General features: G+C 41.5%; 1 protein-coding gene across 1 annotated transcript in view; it reads right to left on the bottom strand.

The window, feature by feature from the left end:
* Positions 1-557: 557 nt before the first annotated feature.
* col22a1 (collagen, type XXII, alpha 1) overlaps positions 558-14,759 on the bottom strand; it is a 60,327-nt gene continuing 46,125 nt past the window's right edge. Inside the window, exons 54-64 of the mRNA XM_069176733.1 lie at positions 14,034-14,087; positions 11,437-11,490; positions 11,211-11,264; positions 8,410-8,481; positions 8,268-8,303; positions 8,108-8,152; positions 6,837-7,016; positions 6,696-6,762; positions 6,412-6,594; positions 4,372-4,449; positions 558-4,282 (exon numbers count right to left, since the gene is read on the bottom strand). Of these exons, the coding sequence (XP_069032834.1) occupies positions 4,089-4,282; positions 4,372-4,449; positions 6,412-6,594; positions 6,696-6,762; positions 6,837-7,016; positions 8,108-8,152; positions 8,268-8,303; positions 8,410-8,481; positions 11,211-11,264; positions 11,437-11,490; positions 14,034-14,087 (1,017 nt within the window). The 3' untranslated portion in view covers positions 558-4,088. The remainder of the gene's footprint in view (positions 4,283-4,371; positions 4,450-6,411; positions 6,595-6,695; positions 6,763-6,836; positions 7,017-8,107; positions 8,153-8,267; positions 8,304-8,409; positions 8,482-11,210; positions 11,265-11,436; positions 11,491-14,033; positions 14,088-14,759) is intronic.

A 14,759-nucleotide genomic window follows, 5' to 3' on the forward strand; every position in this document is an offset into this window, starting at 1 on the left:
TGGATTGTGAACGCGCGTTATGAAGCCCGGAGTTCAGATTTTGTCCGGCGCCATTTTGCTAGTTCAGAGCAGTTTGGACGAGCTGGGGGGGGAGCGAGCGATGGATCTGACTCGATCTGATTGGAAACCTGTCGATACTCAGATACTCACCGATAGCCGTAACCTGACTGCACCACGGGCCTGTCAATCAAACAGACAAACCCCCAAAAACACGGCTTTTTGAGGCTTATTCTGTAATTAATGAAGGGATTATTTTCAGATGGACCGCCGGAAAACTAATAAGAAGGAGTGACATTAGCTAACAACACCGAAATAAGTCGCAGAAAAAATGTATTGAATTTGAATTTCACGATAGTAGTTGAATGGGAGTTTATGGAGGCTTTTTGGAGCCAACCTCTAGTGGCCCTCGGTGGTATTGTAGCTTAAGGCACGTCAGCTTCGACCTCATTTTTCAGACCCGGAAGCTACGTCAGCTTTTATATACAGTTTATGTCAGAAATATGTAAAATAGTGAGACAAGCACTGGCTACTCAAAAAAAAAAAAACAGAAGCCTGTATTATAAAATGAATCCGTTCCAGTCTTTATTATACAGTACAGTACAGGTGTCTTTCCAATACTTACAATATGCTACTATTTTAAAATATCTTAGCACCAATTTATCAGGAAAAAAAAATGGGAAAAGGATTAATACAGTTTAGGTAATGCAATTGAAACATGTTTGTATTTGTTCAAATCATGAATAATTTAGCTGTATAACTTAAACAAAAAAAAGTTAAAGTGTGGCTTTTATGCATGACAAAATTCAAGCTTTATGCAGCAACTCACCATCCCACCCTGAAACGCAACGAGCATTTACAAAACGACAAAATAGCAATACTGGCTGTTCAATAGTAAAGAGAAGCAGCTGACAGGTGTGTTATATAGCAGAAAGAGCAGGTCGTTTAGGACCAAACTTGATTCTGAGCATACTGTACATTTACATTTCACTGCATTTAAAGCTGCTCTCAACCGCTTTGAAGAAAGGAGCCATCATGTACTGCGGCGAACTGTTTGCTAAAGATCTGCTCTGAAGGCAATACAAATTGTTGAGTTAAACCTGAGAGGTAACGACAAACGTTTTGTTGGGTAAATAACGTAACGTCAAGAAGTGAAAAAGTCAAGAGGTAAAAGAAAAACATAAATATAAGGATTGCGTTGTGAACGACACTGATAGGCTCGCTAGGCTTGGATGCTTTTAAACTAGCTATTTTTGGGTGTTAACACAAGATAGCTGAATGTCGAACCTTGACCAGGAATTAATGAAAGATTATTTAAAACTAATTTTGAAGTCCTAATTTGAGATGTGTCTTTCAAAAATGACCCTCCATCACCACAGTAAAGTGATCTTCACCGAACAGAAGCTGCAGCCAAAAGTCAGAATGACGATGAACACTATAGTCTTAATTTGATTCAAACTTTTGCTTACACGTGTCGCCATTAACTTATTGTTCATTGTTTACCTGCAAGCTTTGAGTCAAGTTCTCCGCTACGCGATGCTAGTTTTACCTGGCGGAGTTTACAAAACACCCCAGACTCGTTTATTCCTCACGCAGCTTTCTGACGGCTGTCGGCATCTTTGCATATTTCTGCTGTTTGTACGAGCATCTAATCTCACAGCGGCACACGTTTTACTGGAGCCTTTTTCTGCTGTTATTCTTTAATTGCAGTTAGAAAACAGCTTCTAGGTGCGTGGCTGCAACTTTCTGGCAGTGGTGGCGTTTTTACGATCAGATGCCAGTTAAAACTAAGAAATAAAGATGAGAAAATAGTTGCGCAAGCTATTTGATTTTTTTTTTTTTTTTATCTTTAAATGACTATTCTGAAATTCGAAAATCACGATTCATCCCCAGTATGTAAAATGTTTGAATTTATTTTTCCATATTTGTTTTCATTTAAATAAGATACATACACTGATGACGTTCCTCCTGTTCCCAACGCGAGCCAACTGTTTGAGATCCTTTTTTTTTTCTTTTTTTTGAAGTGGAAACACGCTGAAGGGTTCAAACTTAGGTTCCACAGCAGTACCGGGTCTACTTTGGAGAAAATGCTCCTTGAGTGTAGTGAATTTATCAAGGCAGCGATTTGTAGCTTATAAATTCAACTTTTTAGTTGTAAGATAAAAGATGTGCTTTATTGTCTTTAAAAACCATGTTGCTTTAACTCAACAATTTACATGACTTGTGCTTCTAGAGCAGCCTCAGGAAATATTAGTCAAACTGAAAACTCCAGTCTGCTTCACCAACACCTTCAAAACTAAATGGTGTCAGAGCTGCGCCTTCACATTCTTCATAAATGACCTTCCATTAGGTAACCTGAGCAAGAGATGAGAAGTATGACTGGCCATCAGAGCAGGTCATATTGTACGTTTTGGCGAGCTCTAAAGATCCTTATATTCTCTCTTAGACAAATTGGGGCCCCCACTTGTGTTTTGCTCGTTGGGGCATTGATCTGTTTCTTCATGTTTTTGAAAGGAAGACGAATGCCATACCTTGTGTGGAGGCTAGTTAATAGGTTCTAGATGACCAGCACGACCGAGGTTTGGGAGAAGTGTAATTGGTCCGTGAGGGACATGAGGCAAAACATCTTTCAAAGTGGTTACCACAATGGCGCGGTCATCAAGATGCAGGAAAGCAGCTCTCCAATTTTAGCTCCTAGGGGGACAAATAAGAAAAGCAACGTGTTCTGCGAGCAGCGCTGAGCTGGCCGGGTCCGGCCGCAGCGCAGCCACTTAATAAGGCCTCGCCGACCGGAGAGGAAGCGACACATTTAGAGAGAGCAGTGTGAAACGGGCAGCCTTTTCAAGACAAGGTGAACAAAGGCTGCAATTATACCTCCTCCTCAGAGCTGTTTGCTGGTCAGGTCTATGCACGGCTCAGAGAGAGGGAAGACCAGACCGGAGCCACTTCATTAAACATGGAAAGTACAAATCTAGCTGTGACATTTCTTCCTGTGTCGACCGCTGTCTTTGGAACCGAACCCTGTGGGCGACGCCTGAAACGAATCATTACATGGAAGGTACTTTGGACAGATTTGTGAGCAAATTATACATAATTTTTGTTCCCTTATTAAACAAAAGATTTCCACCTTTAAATGACACGTGATTTGCATTTTTTTTGTTTTGTTTTTATAACATCAATAATTTTTAAAATGAAATCCTTCAAAGACACTTAATCTATGGGTTGTGAAAGAGAGGTCTGCCGCCTCAAATTTATTCCCAGAATCAAATCTTGTTTCCTTCCTGTCTAAATAAATCGGACATGTTCATTTTTTATAAATCAAGCAGTTTGTTTAAGGGTGGATTTTTTTTTTTCTTTCTAGAAGTTCTTTTTCTGCTTGCTTTTGGAGAAGCTAACACCGCCCCAAAAAACAAGGCGACAAAATAACACCACTGCTGGCTCGGAGGCAAGAAGTGTACAAATGTGGCCATTCATCACTCCACACCGACTCATTAACACTCAGCCTTCACAAAATGATCTCTGCTGGTGTTTGCCTCGCACGGTCTGTCCCCTACTTTTTTTCCTACATTGACAGTAAAACAGATAATTCCCTTGACTGAGTAATTACCGTCGGACCGGTGGAAGATCCCGAGCAGATTGATTTAGTGAGCAGTCGCTGGTGTAGCTGGTGTAGCAGAGAGCGAGCTGTGGATGGTAAACGCATGTGAGGCAGGCGGGAAAATGCCCGGCTCCACTTTGGAGATAATCAATACAATATCTTCACCCCTGACGGGGGGAGGGGTCGCACCTTCCTCTGTATCTCCCTATATGTTTTACAGGAAGCATGCAAGGGAGTAAAATAGTGTTTAGCTGCCCTCTGCACCCTATAATACATCTGAAAAAAAAAAAAAAAAGTTCCATGTTGCTTTAAATTCCCTTCCATCCCAAGCTTGGTATCAAAAAAACAAAACAAAGAATCGGACCGGCAGCACCCGCTGCTTGGGCCCGCCGCGCTGAGGTTTACCGTGAAAAAGAAAAGTTCTTGATTCAGACTGACACGACCAAGTTCATAAATACAGCCGGAACTTTCCGACTCCATGTGTCTCTTCTTTTTAAGTCCCCTTCATGTTTTTGGTGTGGGGTCTTTGCGCCAGGCTGGCGTAGTAGGCGCACTGGCTGGGGTCGCACTGACCGGTAGGACCCGGGGGTCCGGGCTGGCCGTGGGGGCCGGGGTTTCCGGGCTCTCCCTGGGCTCCGGCTATCCCTGGGCTCCCGTCTTTGCCGTAGCCGGGCAGACCTGCTGGGCCTTAAAGCAGAGAGAAGAGAAAGTCAGGGAGTCTGAGGTGGATCAGTACTCCTCAGAATCAGAACAGGAAGTAAGACTGAGGTTGTTACCTAAGGGGCCAGTAGGGCCCTGCTCTCCTCTGTCGCCGACACCGGGCTCTCCCTTCTCTCCCGTTGTTCCTTTCTCACCTGAAAGGAAACAGTCACAAGGACGTCTGCAATTAACAACAACAATTCTGCACAGCTGTGAGACGTCTTGTTCCACCTCAAACACACCTGCGATTAATTAAGAGACTGAGCACAACCCCTTTGAATCATGCAATTTACTTTGTTCTCAGATTGTGTGGCACAAAAAATGACCAAATCCCCTGACTGGAAACGAGTTTATGAAAGTCCCTGAAATTCCCTGACCTGTTCTAGTTAACTACATCTCAGAGGCAAATCTTACTTTTTACTCCGCTGCATTTGTATCACAGCTTTCTTTACTTTTGAGATGAACATTTTTCATACCCTTCCTGTGCAGTGAAAGTAGTGTATCTCCAAATTTTATGATTTTAAATTTGTATTTTTGTGACAAACTAAGAATTAAATCTTCCTTTATGTGAGTTGGAAAACATTGTCCTTTTTCTTAAGCTGATGAAACTATTGAAAAACAGGAATATTTCCTGAGCTTTGGAGATTCATAGTTCTTCACAGTGAAAATACAAACATACGATTTTATAGAATTGTAATGAATCACTAGATTAAATTACACCAGCGGTATTAATTAGTGAGAATTTGCTCAAATTTAAGGAATTACAGCAATAAAATGCTGCACATTCATACAGCAGTACTATTAATCACAAACTTCATATTTTATATAATAATAAAATACAGACGGAGTATTTACCACCGCTCAGTGTGTACTTTCAGTTTTAATATTTTAAGTACATTTTGTTGATAATATTTACTTTTATTGAGATAAGATTATAAATGTAGGACTTTAACTTGTATTAGAGAATTTTCACAGTTTATATATATCTTAGTACTTTTCACCTGATGCACATTTTGCATAATTTTCTGACATCTTCCAGAACAAACGATTGTTTAGTTTATAAAGAAAATGATCAGCAGAGGAATTCATAATGTCGATAATCAATGCTTGCAGATGTGAAATAAACTGTTTGACTGTTTGAATATCAGCTGTTTCTCTCAGCCACATCAGCGTGACTCAGTGAACTTAAAGGGCCAGTCCACTGATTTCACTTCAAAGCCAACCTACTGGTTTACAGCAGTTCAACACTAACTGTGAAATCAGTGGTAAAGTAGCGCCCGAGGCCCTGCGGGCGCTTCGTCAAGTGTGCAATCGTATCAGTGGAGTTAAAAACATCATCTCCGGTCCTGCATGCATTTTCAACCTGCGTTTAGCGTTCAGAGTAAAACATGACAGCGTTTCACAGGAGGTGAACATCTCGTGGACGGATGCTTCACTCCTTCTGCTTGCCTGGCAGCTTCATAGTCACATCAGTCCAACACAGACCTCGTTTATTGTTCTTACGCTTAAACAAAAAAGTAGAAAATGTTTTACTCAGCTAGTGTTAGGGGTGATTGAAGGCAAATTTTGTTTCCTAAAGCTAGGTGAACTGTTTATCCCCATTTACAGTCTTTACACAAAACTAATATAAAATAAGATAAAATAAACTAAATTAAGATAATCTAAACTAATCTAAGATAAACTAAGCAGCAGTACAGTAGCTCCATGTCTATCATAACATGGTTTGACTACTCTCATATAAGCATATGTATTTCTCTAGTTTTCTCTCAGAAGTCCCTCAAATCTCTCTTAAATATAAATGAGATTATTAAGGATTAAAATGTTGCCACAGATTTCTCTTCTTTCCTCTGATGCTGATCATCCTTGAAATGCTACTGATTGAAAACATTTTTTTTTTTACATGCTACTGATCGATACACAAAATCACAATATCACTTCAGTGACAAAAGTTCAACAAAGTTCAACACAAATCATCGTTTAATTTGCCTGCTGAAATGGGACACTTCATGAAAGCCGGGTCATTTGTAACAGGATACACACACACACACACACACACACACACACACACACATACACACAGAACCACATTGTGACCCTGTTCTGAGTCATGGTCCTACCTTTAGGGCCCATGGGTCCCCTGGGTCCTTCTCCTCCGTTCTGTCCAGGCATACCCGGTTCTCCGGGCGGGCCGGCACGTCCAGAGCTGCCATCCTTACCCGGAAGGCCTGGAGGTCCTGGGCGACCCGCTGTGCTCTTCACGTGGGCGGGCTGGATCTGAGCCATGACGTAGGCCAGTTTGGCTGCAAATAAACACGAAGTCGGTCAAGTATCATCCAGAGGTCATCCTGAACACCTTGTCTCCCAAATTTAAAAAAAACAAAAACATAATTTGCCTCCTCACCGTCTAACTGTTTCGCCAGCTCCTCCTGGATGAGCCGTCTCATCTGCTCCAGTGACACCGACTCCCCCTGAAGCAGCAGAGATGTTAATGATCCGTCTGAATCAGCTGCTTCACTTTATTTATTTCTGAGGTGTGACTCACCCGCGGTCCCGGCTGTCCGGGGTTTCCTGAAGGTCCTTGTGGCCCCGGCGCCCCTAATTCTCCCGGTGGGCCCGACATGCCCATCATGCCCGTGTGGCCCTTCCTGCCAGGGGGGCCGGGGTTTCCGGGCATACCTGGATCTCCGCCGTGTCCTTTATCTCCCTTCATGCCTGGGTCTCCCTGGATTAGACGACAACATTTGACGGTTTCCATGAGACTGAAGCAGAGTGTTATTCTTTGGTTTAGACTGAAAGTTGTTTGAAATATTTTCTGTCTTAAATTGTTTTCTGCTGACATTTCCAGATATATTAAACTAATGGAGCTCAACGTAAGACTATCTTTGTGTCTCGTTCATCCTCAATTCTCTCTCTCTCTCTCTCTCTCTTCTAATCCCCTGACTATGGGCCATATATAAACAAATTATATTTCTGGATAAATTCTGAAGGGCTTCCACATTTTTTTTACAGAGGAAGTGGAACAGAAAAAGTTGTGATTGTGAAAGTAGTTTTGTGTAATTGTTATGCCAGGAAAAAAACAATTTTTTTTTTTTTTTTTGTTGGTTTTGGTTACAGACTTGAGAATTTTACTAATGAAACCTACCAGCTTCTATATTGTGTCACAAAAAGTTGTAATTTTATTCTCAGTTCACATTGAGCATCAGTTCAGGCAGGCTCAGCTCCCTCAACAGCTCAACAGCTGATCCTGAGTTCGGCCCACATCAGCTGACGCTCAGCTGATTTCCCAGTGATGCATTCAATCTCAAACAGGGCAGCTTGTTTAAACTGCTTCAGCCTACCTGCTCTTCCTGCTTCCAGCTCCTCCTTCAATGCTGATTTAATGTTGTTTCTGTTGTTATTGATACCTGCTCTGTTCTGTCTCTTGGTGCTGCTGCTGTTCCTGTCTTAGGCTTTCCATGGAAGGTCTGGGAGGTCCCAGAACAGAATTGCTGCTCACGCAATAAAAGCCCACATTGACAAAAGAGGTCCTGACTATGATAGATTTCCTCTCAAAGCTGTCTTTAATAATAATAAAAAGACACAAGACCCTCAGTATTACGCTGAGTTTTGAAACAGTGTTTTCAATTTTTTTAAGATCATGATAAAGTCAAATAATGTCATATGGACAGAATTTGCCTAATTTCTTCATCTTTGTTGCCCTTGTTTAGCTAAATATCGTCCTGAGGTGCATCATGGGAGCCAGGAAGTCACACTTCTTGTATAAAAACGGACTCTGATGCTGATAACATGTTTGTTTACATCTCTCGTTCTCACCTTGTCTCCTCTGTTTCCACGATCCCCAACTCTGCCCGACATCCCCTACAAAACACCGCAGACAATTGAGTGTGTCAATGAGAAATATCCTCATAATGTACAGTACAGATATTAGATAATCAGATAATATCAGTCATCACTGATCTTCGGGAGTTCTTACCTGTTTTCCTTCTGGGCCAATCGGACCAGGAGGACCCTGGAAATAAAAGAAAAGGTTAAAATAACCAGCAGCTGCTCATATTTGAGTTGTGATTCAATATATATAAAAAAATAAAAACAAAAAATATCCATGGATGACTCACCACGGGGCCTTTAGGCCCACTGAAGCCTGGTAATCCGGGGTTTCCGGCCTCTCCCTTGTCTCCCCTCAGACCCTGTGAGACAGCAGAGACCGTCCATCACATATAGGACACACACACACACACAGACACACACACACACACACACACACACACACACACACACACACACACACACACACACACACACGGCTCCTAAAAGCCCCGCTCATTACCCAGGATTCAGACAGATTAACATGGAGCTGCAGCTCAGCATGCAGCGGTGGCCTGAATAAAAAAAAAATCTCATAAACCAATCTTGTGGCAGGACCCGCCAGCTTGAAGAGATTAAAATTCATATTTACAAGGGGGACACATGTGGGCCTGAAGATGAGCTGGCTGTGACGAGCACAGAGCGGCAGGAATCTGTTAATGCTTCTAGAAGTCAGATAACCCTTCACTATCGCTTCTTTATATTCCAGAAGCAGATCTTCTCCTCCATCTGCTCTGCCTCTCTCCACTCACTCTACCTTCCTTTCTTATTTTACAAGGTAAATTTGGGCATCTGATAACATGTTTTTATCAGTATCGGACCCTGCCTCTTAATACCTACAGCACTCTCTCAAATCACTCTCCATCTCCTCTCTGAACCTCCCCTCTCTCCCCCCGGCTGTTCCTGATGATCTGCTCCCTCTGCTGACTGATATCATCGACTCCTCTCTGACGGCCGGCTGCGTGTCGTCTGCTCTCCAGTTAACAACAGTTACTCCTCCTCCCATGAATCCGCAGACCAGTGGGCTTCTCTCACCGACACACGGTAACAGTCCACCGCACAACATGTCAACCGTGTTCACAAAGCATTTTCCTGTTTGTCACCATGAACCTCTGTGGGTGCACAGAAATGGTGCCCGTTTTGTCACTAGTGGCGGAGCACCAAATTACACCCACACATGAGCAGCGTCAGTGGGCGACCTTTTCATTCACCCACTCTCACATCATTACTGTATGAGCAACTCAATCAACGAGTGTGAGCCCATGGTTCTGTCAGTGAAGGTTTCATTATCGAACTGAGGGTTGATTGGATTGGATGAAGGACAGTCTTCTGTTTTTCAAAATGAAAAATTGTATTTAAAATGGGATCATGTGACAGAGTTGCTTCTTCATTTAACTTCAGATGAAGGTTTTAACACGTAGAGTCAAGGTGGGATCAAAACATTAAAATCTGCCATTTCCACAGTGGATTGGATTTTATTGATCACCGCTCCTCTCTGCTGGTTCGACTGATTAAACCTACATTATTACTTTGGTATATTGAACCCTTAGCTTTGATGCATTTCATTGCATTTCATGTTAAAGGATAAATTCATGTGGGGTTTTTTTAATCCCTCTTTAGGCATCGATTAAACCTCTAAAAACGCAACTCTGTCAAAATCACATATTTCAAAGTTTTTTTCCAAGAAAAAAATACCATAATGCCCGAAAATGACTTTGATGTAAACTCTACAGATTTGCCTTCATTCAGTACACGTGGATGTATGAATGAGCTAATAGTCCCCGCCTCTATCTGCACCCACCGCTCTGCTGCTCACCTGCAGCTTGATGATATAGTAAGCCCCGCCCCCAAGTTGACGGGATTGGCTGCTGAGGTCTGTGACATATGAAACCCTGGCTGCCTGAATCCATTTATGATATAACATTTATGACATGATATATCTTTGACCAGATAAAAAAAACACCTTAAGAACAGGTGAACAAAGTCCAAAACTCGATTTTCACTGGATTGTTTTTCTATCAACACTGAAACAGGTTTTGTTGCTGTAATTATTCCTCCATTGAGAGATCCCTTTCATATGCAGTTCAGATGGACGAGACGTGGGACAAAATCCACAGTCCTTCCTATATCTAGAGATATTGTATATTACTAATATATTGTAGCAGTTTGAGGGTTTCCGCTAAAGTCTTTTTCATATTCCTTTTTGATCTCTACTGCAGCTTAGAATGTAAAAAATATAACTGGGGCCTCAGTAGCTTCATAATGTGAGATTTAGTCTCCCATCAGTTATTTTAGGAAGGAAATCTGTTACAGAGGAATGATTCCAGCAAGAACAACCTGTTTCACATTCAAATGGGCATTAAAAGGCATATGTGAGAAAATAAACGTGAACGTATCCTTCAAAGGACACCGATATATCGCTGACTCTTCTCCCAGTTTACACACTCAGCTTCAGATGTTCATCTTGGCGTGACAGGCTAACGTCCTTTAAGCTCTACGACGACCTTGACAAATTCGTTTTTTTTCCTGATACATGCAACAAAATACACACACGATGTTGTTTTGCATTCTGCATCATCAGAGGATTCAGAGCTTTTGTCACCAGGGACTCAAACAGTCTGTGGATGCACTTATCAAAGTCAAAAAGCGACGCTCCAACCAGCACCAAGCTGGTCAACGCCTTTCTTTTTTCTTTTTTTTTTACTCCCAGCTCTCTCCCTCGGGGAGGGGAGGAAAGTGATGTTCCCTCAACCCGAGTCAGAACAACATTTACTCCAATCTCCCTTCACAATCTGACAGCTTATTTCTTGCAAGAAATCCTTCACATCCTCCTGCTGCCTTCATTTCCATCCCACGTACAAGAACTGCTGGCTCTATTATCGCTGACAATGTTCCTCCCACCTCTCACTTCTTCCTCTGCTAAAATGTAAAACTTTCTGCGAAACATACTTTTTTAAATCAAGCTATAATAGCCTGTTTCATATTTTTTGTTAAACTGATGTAAAAAAAAAAATCTAATTTAAAAACTCTATGTTTGGTAGTGAGGACTCACTGGTGTTCCTGGAAGTCCTGCTTTCCCTGATGGTCCTGGTTCACCTGGTTTGCCCTGGGACACACAAAACCAGACAAACAAAAAAAAAGGATGAGAAAATTGATGGGGAAGGACAGGAAGAGAAATGACTTGAGTGCCACTTTATGTCCACATCTATCTATCTGCTTGACACTGTCCTGCGTCTGTCCTGTGTCTGCAGCCCTGCTGGTGATTGAAAATGACTCACCGACTCTCCTCTTAGTCCAATCAGTCCTTCCGGGCCTGGCGGTCCCTTCGGGCCCTGCAAACACACAGAAACCATAGACAGTTTTATCACATGGAAATCACTGAAACGCCAATAATGATGTTAAAGCTCACCCTGGAGTGTAATGTTGTGGTTATAAAACAAGTTACTATGTAAACAAAATATGTAATCAAAATGTATTCATATTGTGGAGCAATTTGCTCTCAAAATATAAAACCTTTTGTTAACATGATCACCTTTTCCATGGCAATACATGGAGTATGACTAACAACTGGAAAACAATTAGTTGCGTCAGTAGAAGCGAATGTAACGTTGCAATGTTTACTACTCCAGGAAGTAGGTTGGCCCTTAGCAACGACATATCAACAGAGATGAGATCTAGTCTGTTTTATTGCTTTATAGAAATCGTTTTTCAAACTCAATAAATGCAGCACAAACACTAAACGTCTTGGCCTCCTCAGTCTGGTAATAATAAAGATATCTGCTGAAAAAATAAATCTATGGACTCATGCATTTTTAAGATTTTAGCACCGTGTCATGTGATTTGTGATGCGATTTTAAATGCGTGACTGACTGGTGTTACTCTACGGGTGCTCGGAGCGACAAATAAGGTCCAAAAGAGATCCGATTTCCCAAAATGGGTCACATTTAACAGACCTCTAACAAGTAAAAACAATATTATACTGCATATTATATGAAATTAAATTCCAATTATATATTATCATTGAAGGTGAAGTGATATTTCTAGTGATGAGCAGGGTGTGAAGTCATGCTGATTTGAACACGTTCCAAATGTACCGTTGACCAATCAGATCTTGGGGTCGGATATACTTGTATAATTCAACATATTTAATCTTCAGGCCATAAAAAGGCAGATTGTTTTACCCTTTGTCTGAATCCGGGCTCGGCTGTAGTAGGGAGTTAAATCGGTTGTTGAAGGAGTAGGTGGAAAATATATTTCTACCTGAGAACATTCTGTCTCCACGGCTGTCTCAGCCTCAGGATGAGTTTGGTGAAAGAGTTTTTTTTTACTGCACATCCAGCGCCTAGACTAACGGGGGAATAAAAGTGTTGAAAATGTGCCTCTAAATGTGTGTGTGTGTGTGTGTGAGGAAGTTTTTGTCATTTGATGAATGGAAGACGGTGTGAGAAGACATAACGCCGCACCACGACTCTTCTGATTAAAGATGTCGGTGGCGAAACGGAGATTTCTGCATTCTGTCCAAAACTTCTCTTTAATCTTCAGAGAAGTATCTGCATTCCTCTCAGTCAGTGTACGACTGCTTCCAGACGAGCGTAATGATTGCTCCCGAGAATTATGGGCGACTGAGCCAGAGAACAATACATTTGACAAGAAATCAAACAGATTTCCTGCATGGGGACAAATTATTGGTTAAAAAAAACATTAAGAAAAGCTATAATAGAGACTTATTGATATATTTTTTGTTCCACTCATTTCATGCTTTCAAAGTTATCTTCTATTGTGTACTTTTTAAGGGTGAAAATCAAATGTAAAGCATGAGAAGGATAAAGGGGTAATTTCCACTTCAAAATGCTCCTTCTGTTGCCCTCGCTTTTATTGTTTCAGCTCTGTTTTCTTGCCGCAGCGTCTGTTGTCCTCCATCGTCCGGAGGACAGAAGTTTTATTGCTGTGTGCTCAAAGTAACGACCCGAACGAGCAACAACAGATGCTTCACATAACACTTGTTGTCCACTGATTGCTTATCCGGCCACATAGAGGCTGCCCGGCCGGACTGGTGAGGATCAGTGGGTTGTTATGCAGTCTGAGACGTGCACACACAGGCAGGATGAAGTCGTTGCTCTGTCTGTGTAACTACTGTTCATACAGTGGCAAGTTTACATACAATACAGATTCAGGTATATTTCTCTCGCTTTAATTCAATAAAATCAACCGTAAAATCATGTGATTTTAAACAGCTCATCTGGATTGCTCATCTAAAGTGTTATTGTTCAATTTCATTCATTACTGCAAATGTTTCACAATAAAAGTTTCGTTATGAAATAAAGGGGTTTTTGCCCACTGAAAAACTAGAGTGCTTTTAATTTGAAATGGATACAGGAAGTCTTGAGTTTATATTTAAGGTGTCATGCAGTAATGTTAGCAGGGCAAAAATGAGCAGGTAAAAATAAGGCTTTGAGTTGACCCTGTGAATCAATCAATACATTAAATGTCAACATGACAGCTTTGACCATTCAATATGTTTTTTATTGGTTCTCTTGCATGATGTGTTTTAGAGAATAAATTAAAAATGTAAAGAAATTTGAAGCGGGTCAAGAGAACTGAAAATTGTATTTCCGCACTTGGAGAAAAAAATTAGCAGCGCTACACCTATGACCTATGGCAACTATGATAATAATTTTACCACCAATATTCCCCCCAAAAATGTAGGCTAATTAAACATCAGTCAAAAAGTACTTATTTTAATCTGTGCAGTTAATAAACAAATACATCATTTTCTGTGTATCCATCTATCAGAAAGTATGAGGTATCTAAAAAGAAATCTAAAAATGATTCATTGAATTAGGAAACATGCTCTAACAGCTAACGTTGAACGTACCTCTTTCCCAGGTTTGCCGTCACGTCCAGTTGATCCAGACTTTCCATCTTCTCCCTGTATGGCGCATGAAAAAAATACAGACTCAGCAAGAGCAACTTCAGGGTCTGAGTTGAAGTAAGTTTTACTGAAACACTCAGCAAAAAGTCACTGAGCTTAACTAGCTTAACAGAACTACCTTAAATGTTTTTGCCCAGAGTTTATACAGAGTCACTTCAGTAGTATACGGATGACTCATAATAAAAGCTTCATTATGTCTTCATTGGTTTTACAGAGTTTACTACTGCATCTCCACACAGTTAAATAATCTGGGACACTTCTACACTTAATTGAGGCCTCGTGCTAATTCATATTTAAATTTTCCTCAATAACAGTGAATATCATTTCCATATGACTGACGTTTACAGGCAGTAATTACAGGCAGTGCAGTGCAGGGTAAATCTCTGTGTCTATGGCAACACTTCACACTTCCTGTAGTAAATTGTCTGCAGTGTGGCAGCGCGTGAGAGGCTGCCTGCCTCCTTCCGAGCCGCCTGTAATGAGCCGTGCGATTGGACACGGGGCTGCGGCCGAAAGCTCGCCTGCAGGTGTGTGTGCTGTGTGAGAGGCAGAGCGGCAGATTCTCTCAGAGGAGGTGTGTGGAAAAAAACAAAAACCAAAACAAACTGCAGGTGTCAGACACATCCTGACATCGCAGTGCGGCACGCCAAACTCAGAGTGTGTCTGCGT

Source organism: Embiotoca jacksoni, unplaced genomic scaffold (assembly GCF_022577435.1).
Source record: "Embiotoca jacksoni isolate LCO1_2020_lvr unplaced genomic scaffold, fEmbJac1.0.p SCAF_7, whole genome shotgun sequence".
Taxonomy (NCBI): Eukaryota; Metazoa; Chordata; class Actinopteri; family Embiotocidae; genus Embiotoca; species Embiotoca jacksoni.